The sequence below is a fragment of the Gopherus evgoodei genome, chromosome 15, assembly GCF_007399415.2.
Source record: "Gopherus evgoodei ecotype Sinaloan lineage chromosome 15, rGopEvg1_v1.p, whole genome shotgun sequence".
NCBI lineage: Eukaryota > Metazoa > Chordata > Testudines > Testudinidae > Gopherus > Gopherus evgoodei.
Window position 1 is genome coordinate 20711197 of NC_044336.1, and position 9737 is coordinate 20720933.

General features: G+C 37.4%; 1 protein-coding gene across 2 annotated transcripts in view; it reads left to right on the forward strand.

Moving 5' to 3' along the window:
- The window catches only part of SUZ12 (SUZ12 polycomb repressive complex 2 subunit), a 53024-nt gene extending 44935 nt beyond the window's left edge, over positions 1 to 8089 (forward strand). The window contains exons 11-17 of one of the 2 annotated variants that reach the window (XM_030534122.1): positions 1167 to 1258; positions 1565 to 1708; positions 2682 to 2839; positions 3629 to 3827; positions 4440 to 4519; positions 5666 to 5771; positions 7137 to 8089. In XM_030534122.1, the coding sequence (XP_030389982.1) occupies positions 1167 to 1258; positions 1565 to 1708; positions 2682 to 2839; positions 3629 to 3827; positions 4440 to 4519; positions 5666 to 5771; positions 7137 to 7220 (863 nt within the window). In that variant the 3' untranslated portion in view covers positions 7221 to 8089. Of the gene's footprint in view, positions 1 to 1166; positions 1259 to 1564; positions 1709 to 2681; positions 2840 to 3628; positions 3828 to 4439; positions 4520 to 5665 lie in introns of both variants that reach the window. The other variant, XM_030534121.1, reaches the window with a different exon arrangement.
- Positions 8090 to 9737: the final 1648 nt, after the last annotated feature.

Consider the following 9737-nt stretch of genomic DNA (forward strand, 5'->3'; position numbering starts at 1 on the left):
CAGGGCAGAGAGCTAGGTGACTGTCCCCCTCAGAACCTCCAACCCCCCTTTCTCCTTGTCCCCTAACTGCACCCCAGGACCCCATCCCCTATCGAAACCTCCCTGCTCCTTGTCCCGTGACGGCCCCCCCAGGACCTTACCCCCTACCTGTCCCCTGACTGCCCCAACCCTTATCCACACCCCCATCCCCAGGCAGACTCTGGGGCTCTCATGCCCCATCCAACCACTCCCCGCCCCCTGCAAGGTGTATGCTTAGGTCTCTCATCTCTGACCTCCATTTGAGTCTACGTATTGCATGTATCAGAGGGTAGCCGTGTTAGTCTGGATCTGTAAAAGCAGCAAAGAATCATCTGAGGAAGTGGGTATTCACCCACGAAAGCTCATGCTCCAAAACGTCTGTTAGTCTATAAGGTGCCACAGGATTCTTTGCTGGTATTGCATGTAATTTTTCTGGCTTACTACTAGTAACTTGCCTAGTGGGCATCGTGTTACTATGCTGAATGAAAGGAATGACCATAGTGGGCTAAAAGGGAAGCTGTTGGCAGAGACCATGTGCTAAGCACCTATTTGATGTTTAAATCTCACTGTCAACTAAGGAATTGTTATGTTCATATGTGATGCCAAAACTTGGCCCTAATATTAACCAAAAAAGTTTGATTTCAGGCAAAAATTCTAAATTATATACTTGTTTTTTACATTATAGCTGTATTTGATACTGTGTGTTCTCTTGTCTGACTTAAGAAATCTTTGAAATTGAATTTAGGCAATGTGTTCTGAGTGCAGTCATCTGAAGCTGTAGTTTTCAGTGTTTCCCACCCAGCTCTGTTTTGACTATTATAAGAAATGTCTTAACTTAAATGGAGAAGCCCTGACCAGAAAAGAGAACATTGTTCTTAACTTGAAATGTTCAGGTAATCTGAAGGGTTCCCCCAATCTGGAGAGCCACTTGGTGTTTAAATTATATTTGTAACTATAGATTTGAGAAGGAAACTGAACACTGACTCGTTGTTTGATGAGCTACCCAACTCAAAGTACACTGAAGTAGCTCATTCCCTCCAGAATGAGGGAACCCTTTACAGAGCTGCTATATTCAGGTAAGAAACAATGTCCTTTTCCCATCACACTCAACAGACGTGCGTGTCTTTATACATATATTCTTTTTGTAGCTGTGAAAGAATCCTTGCCAACAGACCTACAAACAAGAAAAGAGAGAGATGTTTTAAATGAACCTCGACAAAAGTTACGAATATTTTACCAGGTATTGGAAGTTTAACACCATTAAGAATGGAGGAGTATAGAAGTATTATAGAATTTAAATGTTCAGGCCTGATCTTTATGCAGATTTTCCCATCTGTGTGAAAGAGGAGGAATTTTTAGCTATATCTGCAGCACTGTCCCAGTTGCCGCTTCAGCAGAATAGCACTTCCCCTAGATCATTCCCATAGGGAATATATGTGTGCGCGTGCTAAGGTGATGGATTTGTAACTGGGTTTTGAGGGTGGAGGACTAATAAATGAAATATTTCAGATAATGCTAATACCAACCTTTTTTTTGTTTGCATCAGTTCCTGTATAACAACAATACAAGACAGCAGACTGAAGCCAGAGATGACTTGCATTGCCCCTGGTGCACGTTGAACTGCCGCAAACTTTATAGTTTACTCAAACATCTTAAGCTTTGTCACAGCAGATTTATTTTTAATTATGTTGTAAGTAATCTTAAGTTATCAGTATGAAACAGTCTGTCATAGATACTGCATCATGCAGTGACATCATTGTCATTCTGTTGTAAGTCACATAGTAAGGGTCAGCTCCCAGTTGAAGTATGTGAAGCCAAAATTGGGCCCCAAGATATTCTCTCCCTCTTGACTTAATCTTTAACAGTACATGAGACTCACTTTAGTTTAGAATATTTTTCTTTACTGTAGTTGTCTTTTGATACTGTGTATTCGTTTATATGACGTAGTCAGTAATTTAACTTAGGTTTAAAATCAGGAATTTCCTGAGATTTTTAGGAAGCAGTTAACGATTCCAAGTCCTGTTAATTTTAGTTTAGTAAGGGACTGTATGCAAAAGATTACTTAAGAAATGTTTCCTTTCCAGTGCATTGTTTCAGTGTTTTCAAATCACTACATTTATTTCTGATTTTCTTCATTTTAAACTCTAAGATTCCTATTTCCTCTTTTTGTCTATATCATGTCCATATTGTAGCTTCAGCACTTGGTGATTTGGTTAGAATATAGGGCAAGGACTGGCAGGTTTCCTAAAGGATTCATAAAACTTTTGAGGCACTCTTCTGAATCACGTCTGTATTTGTGAGCTTCTGAATGTTAATTTTGTAAACTTGTTACTTTTATTGAGTGTTTCAAACGAAACTGTTGGCTTTGTATTAAAATTCTTGGATGAAAAGGGTAAGAATGAACCATTCAGGATGAAGAGGCCTTTGTTTGTATCTAAAGGAAAAAATATTACTTAAGCTGTCTTGCTATCTCTGGGGGAGGAAGAGAAAACTAGAACCACGTGAGACTCGATACTGTGGATGCAATGATTTTGTAAGGCATTTTGAGTTTGAACAGTCACTGTTCTAAAACTCCCTGAGGGATTGAGAAAAAGAGGATAAATCCTGGTACAATAGTGACTTTCCTTTATTATGCTAAATATATTTACTATTATTTGTTACAGTATCATCCAAAAGGTGCTAGGATAGATGTTTCCATCAATGAGTGTTATGATGGCTCCTATGCAGGAAATCCTCAGGATATTCATCGTCAGCCTGGATTTGCCTTCAGTCGCAATGGACCAGTCAAAAGAACTCCTATCACGCACATCCTTGTATGCAGGTAGGGGAATAAAAAGTGAAGTGATGTTCTGTATGTATTGCATGGACCAAACTTTGCCTTTACATACCCACTGGTTTCTGTAAAGTTGCACATGGTTTGAGGGTAGAATTTGTTCCTCTGTTTGAAAACCAGGAAAGGAAATTCAAAGTGAACGAGTAGTTTTATTTTGAAAAGTGACCTTGTAAAATGGTATTGAGAGAGATCACCACCAGTGATTCCATTTAAAACTAGTTCACTTTTTAAGTTAAAAGGTAGCTTTCATAGCTGCCAGCCATACCCAGCTCATCCTGTGATCTGAAAGATAAGGTATATTCTTTTTCTTGTGCTTCACCAGTAATGATGATTTTTAATTTGGAGCATAGCTAACAAATCTCTGAGACAAGAATCCATCTGATTCTTCTATATGTACTGGCTCTGTAATGCTAACAGAAGTAAAAAGTAGTAAGAGAGTATTGTTACTGAAGCAAGGAGATATGACAAACCTTATTCTTCATGTATGTTCAGTCAAGTAAGAATATGGTAATTTCATATTCTATTTAATCTGAGTGTAACTGCACTCTTAAATTATATTATTCAGATAATTGCACAATAACTTATTTTCTGAGGTCTAATATGGTTTTTATGCTTAATCCTTTGTATTAGATTTGGAAACTACAATATACACAACCCAATAAAATGATACGTATTAGTAATTAGTACCACTGGTGACTAGTGTTTGCATTGCTGAAGTCTGATAGAACTGAAAACTAACATGTAAAGTATGCTTAGTTAATTTTTTTCTTTCATTAGGCCAAAGCGTACGAAAGCAAGTATGTCAGAGTTTCTTGAATCAGAAGATGGGGAAGTGGAACAGCAAAGAACATACAGCAGTGGACACAATCGGTTATATTTCCACAGTGATACCTGTTTACCTCTCCGTCCACAAGAAATGGAAGTAGACAGTGAAGATGAAAAAGATCCTGAATGGCTGAGAGAGAAAACTATTACAGTAAATTACTCTTTATTACAAAAATGTGTTTAGATGAATTTTCCTTGCCTATGTTTTATTAAAATCATCCAGCAAACAATTTATCAATTTCACTAAGCAGAGTTAGTTTTCCATCTGTCAGAAATTTAAATAGTGTTGTGTGTATATATACACACACCTTCTCTTATTAGACTAGTCAAATGGCACCTAGCCTTTGGGATTAAAGCCCTGAGTTCATTAGAGTTGCATCACTGACATTAAACGTTTATCCATTTGAACTGCAGGCACTAAAGTGAACATGAAGTCTGTCCTCAGTTGCTAACCCAGTGCAGTTCACATCTTACATGCCCCCTTCATTTTCATATGTTGCCAATATTTAGTGCAGGAATACCAGTTGATAACAGGAAACATACAGAAATGTGGGTGTAGTAATAAAGAATTTGTACATCACGTTTTTGCATCGTGGTCTACACCATGATCTACCCTGACTGAAGAGTATTTTGATGAATTTACAGGAGCAGTTGTTTCTGTGAAATATAGGTGATTGAAAACCAGGAAAGGAAGGTCGAAGTGAACAAGTACTGTATTTGCTAACCTTTGGATTTTAATGTTTGTTTGATATTTTCACTGCAGCAAATTGAAGAATTTTCTGATGTTAACGAAGGAGAGAAAGAAGTGATGAAATTGTGGAATCTACATGTTATGAAGCACGGGTATGATAGTTTCTTATAACTTTTACTAGAATAGACTTACTTTGTACCATTCTTTGCTGCATCGAAGCTGACTGAAAATACACAATTAATTTGTATGTGTTTAACCTTCTAAATATAGTGGATCCTCCTTTCCTCTTTACTCCCTATACTCAATCTTGAACAGTACCTTGTTGGAGGATATTTAAATCCTTCATTTTGATTGGAGTTTCTGGAAGCTGGGGTATTTGGGATGCTATTTCTAATTATGCCTCTGATCCTGGAGAGATCACAAAGTACTTTAAAACTGCGTGAAATGCTTCACATAGCACTAAATTACAGCCAGCTCTGGGGAGAAATGGAGCGACTATTTAACAGTGCACAGACATCATTTAGAAATGACGTAAACATACCATTGTATTCAATGGAAATTGGATGAGGTAATTTAGGTAGGCAGATTCATATTGCTTGAATTTGAATTTGCCAGAATGTCTATGCTAACTCTCTCCCTTCTCTTGCAAAAAGTCCAGTAGAATCTTCAGTAGCCACAGCTGCCCAGGATCTTGGGTGAGACACTACTTTTGCTAAATAGTGTAGCATGTGTAAAGGAATTTTTCTCTACACATAGTGTATTTTCTAGCCTTAATTTTTCAAAGCCAAGCTGAAAAGGAAACCCAACATCTGATGTGGTGTAAATATAAACCCAGCAAGTCAAATACCTTCTGTAGCTAAGACCACAGCTGTATTGTATCAGTGATGATTCAGAAATTGTGAAGTACACCTGTGGTTTGATGCAACTGAAATATAAGTCCCACAAATAACTTCTTTTAGAACTATCTCTACATACATATACTAAGGATGATGACATATTCTGAAACTGATTGATCCAATGACTATACTGTGATTTAATTGATTTGTTTGTAATTCACTAAACAGATATAGAGCACTTAAAATCCAAAGGGAGATCAGTTTAAAAGAGGAATGTGCTGCAGTGTGTTTGCATTTTCTTACTATTTTAGATTAATCTCTGGGAAATTTTGAAAACTTTTATATCTAGTCACTATCAGAGCCTGGTAGCTTCGTTACTATTAGTGATGTGAACTACATGTTGTATTGGTTTTGCTTTCCAAAATGTTTTACTTCCATACTGACAGTTTTTTAATTTGACAGGTTTATTGCTGACAATCAAATGAATCATGCCTGTATGCTGTTTGTTGAAAATTACGGACAGAAAATAATTAAGAAGAACTTATGTAGAAATTTTATGCTTCATCTGGTCAGCATGCATGACTTTAACCTCATTAGCATAATGTCAATAGACAAAGCTGTTACTAAGCTTCGAGAAATGCAGCAGAAGTTAGAAAAAGGAGAATCAACTACCCCAACAAATGAGGAATTTTCTGAAGAACAAAGTGGGACAACAAATGGATATAGTGAAACTAATGCGAGAGAGAGAGTTTCAGAAACAGATAGTGTCTCAGGGGTCACAAAACAGAGCAAAAAACAAAAGCTCTGAAGGAAAAGGCAAATGCCATTCAATGGACAAACATTGAAGTGACATTCTAGGGTGCATGAGCTATATAAAGAATTAAACAAAAAATTACACAGGTTCCAAACAGGCACTGTTGGATGGAAATAAATGATTTCAACAAGGATACTGTTACAACTGATTCCTATTCAGTTAATTATGCAAGTAATACACGTATATCAGTTTTGGTGATGTAATGACAATATTCTAAGAGTTTGAGCATGAAGAGCAATACAAAAATCTTTTTGTAATTTTAGTAATTAGTATCTTACGAACTCTACTGAATTTACATAATTTAAGTATATGTAAAACAGTTTTTATATTAAGGTTTTTGCATCTGTACCTGGCTGTTTTTCCTACCATGAAGTTGTGAAACATTGGGAAGGGATTGGGATAGAATTTCCTTTTTTATTTAGAAATGCTCCAGTTAGCCTTTTTTGTGAAAATATGCATCATTATTTAAAGTTTAACCTTGATCCTTGTTTTTTGGAATCATTTATCAATTTATGATCATCATAAACCACAAATTGATATTTTTACACTAAAATTGTAAAAGTTTGCAAATTTAACATAGCACTTCTTTGTCTTGTGCCTGTTTGGAAAGACCTTGGCTTTTCACATTACAGACACAGTGAAATACCATCTTGGCTTTTTGAGGTTACTGGCAGTTTGTTTTTTGTGGATAATTCTCATGTATTGATCGCCCAGTGTACCATTTTAAACTTGAACATTTAGCTACTTTCTATTACACCTTTACACAGCTACACAAGAACTATCTGGTGTCTAACTCTTTTTTAAAGGGTTGCATCATAGTGTGCCATGCTAAGGCCCAGTCAGTATGTGGTCATTACTCTGATAAGTACTCCGGTTGGAGTTATGCATACTGTTTTGCCTGAGTACAGACTGCAGGATCAGGCCATAGATTTAGCTTGGGCTTTTGAGATACCACTCTTCAGGAAAAATGCACTGTAAAATTGGACCAGAAAATGTGTTGCACTTCTTATGCAAGTATTCTGTGATGTATTGTATTCAATACAGCTACTAAGATGCTGACTAAAATATATTTGAGCAGTTTTGCACTGCTGTTAACACATTTTATGCATATGTTTACAGATTTTTTTCCAATGGAAAGTGGTTTCACTACTGGTACCAGTATCAGCACCGAAGGGTTTATTCAAGCAAGCACTGTGGTTGTGACATCACCTCAATTTTTTATTATCCTTAAGATATTGCATTTTTCATATTCTTTATTTATAAAGGAACAATGCTGCTGTAAATACAGGTATTTTTAATTTTTTATTTCATTCCATCACCATAAGATGCATTTCCCTATTTTGTTTAAGGGATATATAAGCTTTCTAATGGTGTCTTCAGAATTTATAAAATGTAAATACTGATTTTGATTGTCCTTAAGATGATGTGTTTAACTGTGAGACTATTTAACTAATGGTGTGGATGTGATTTGTCATCCAGTATTACGTTCTTAGTCACTGATTTTGTGTAAAAATAGGAAAGAGGGAAACTGCAGCTTTCATTACAAACTCTTTGATTTGTCAGTTCTGAGTTATAGCAAACTCTAATTATGCCTCTGGGTAGTACATCAAGCATTTCTCTCTGGCTTTAATTTGCTAAAGCTGTGCACATATGTAAAAAAAAAAATAGATTATTTTAGGGGAAGATGTAGTTCTAGAATTATTGCTTATGTCATTTCTTAAGCAGTTATGCTCTTAATGCTTAAAAGAAGGCTAGCATTGTTTGCACAAAAAGTTGGTGATTCCCAAAAAAGTAATGAAATTACTTCTGTCCAGTAAACTTTGTATGTCATGTCAATTTATAATAAAAGCTGAAAAAATCCCTTTGTTTTCTATTTATAATAAAGATGCCCTTTTCTATAGTACCCTTAATGAGAAATTTTGAAAAATCATGTACGCTGGTAAAAAGCATTTGGAATGAATACAGTAGATGTAAAGAAAGAAGCAAGTTCAGTTGTTTAAATGAACCTTTGTTTTACATTAAATGTTTATTTGAAATCAGATTTGTACATAAAGTTCAGTAATATAAATCTGCCACCATTGTTGTCCAGTCATTCTGTGTGCGTGAAAAAGGCCAGAAATACCTTGTCTGAACAACATAACTTTCTTTTCAGTTTTGACCAAATCTGGATCATCTACAATCTCCATCTGTCAGGTTGTTACAATTCTCCTGTCTATATTAGAGTTTTATATGGTCACCCATTGTTGTTGTATCTGAGTGCCTTCCCCATAAAATCAGTATTGAAATCCCTAATGGACTTCAGGGAGTCTCTGGTTCTTGCCGTTTGAAGGTTTAAAAAAGTCTGTTTGAGATTGTTTGTTTCACTTACAGATTTTTGTTTCATCATTTTTTGAGGGTGGGTGTTTGGGGTAGATGGTGTATGTTGTGAGCTAAGGCCCCTCTTAGTTGTGCAGCTACCGAGTAGGCTATCAAATGCTGTGCACTTCAGGTGTCCCTCCCCCCACTGCTGTGCTGCTCCTGCCTTGGAGCTTCTCCTGGGAGCCTCCCGCTTGCTGTGCAGGGAGGAGAGCATTGAAGTCAGGGTGTCCCCCTGCCCCTGTACCCCATCTCACAGAGTGGGGTTGGGGGGGGGCAGGAGGGCATGAAAGGGGGTCAGGACGGGAGCTTGCTGGCCAGCTGCTCCTGTGTCTGGACCTGCCCGTCTACTTAAAAGGGCAGCATGGTTAAAGGGGCAATGCACTCACGTGTGTGCTTGCATACACTCACTCACTATGTGTGTCTGACACTTACCTTTCAACACTTGTGATGGTGTTCTTGATACTTCTTTCAAAGGAAGGTAGACTTTGATACAAAGGAATTCAGCAAAGCTGCTTCTTGACTAGTTGGAGTAAGCAAATAACAATAGTAATGGCCAGACAGAGTCCATATGAAAGGAGTTTTCAGAAGAGATGGGGAGATACTGCCGGGAAGGCTTGGTGTTTCACCAGCTCTGATTTTGTGGGAAGGAATAGTCATGGCTAATAGTAGGTGAGCAGAAGGCAAGGGTGTAGTGAGGCAGTACCTGAAGTAGGCTGCGTCACATTCATGGAGTGCTTAAATATGCAGTTTAGAAATGAATCTTGAAACGAAGGGTACGTCTACACTACAGGATAAATTCGAATTAGCTTAAACCGATTTTATAAAACAGATTATAAAGTCGATTGTGCGCGTCCACACTAGGCACATTAATTCGGTGGTGTGCGTCCATGGTCCGAGGCTAGCGTCGATTTCTGGAGCGGTGCACTGTGGGTAGCTACTTTAAAAGAATGAGGCCAATAATGTCGATTTGCGTCCACACTAAGCCTAAATCAATATAGTAATATCGATTTTAGCGTTACTCGTTTTGTAGGAGTACAGAAATCGATTTAAAGAGCCCTTTAAAGTGATATAAAGAGCAGTGTAGTGTGGACGGTTGCAGCATTAAATCGATTTAACGCTGTTAAAATCTGTTTAACAGTGTAGTATGGACCAGGCCTAAGAGGGAGCCAGTGGAGTTGTGTGAGGGTGTTTATTTTATGAAAGGAGGCACCAGCATAGGCTAAACTGAGTAGGAAGCCACAGAAAGGAGTTGCAGTGAGAGGAAATTAAGGCATAGGTACGTTAGCAATGTATATGAACAATGATTATGCGGGTTGTGGCAAGGTTTGCAGACCTAAATAATGAGCAAGGCAAGTTTCAAGT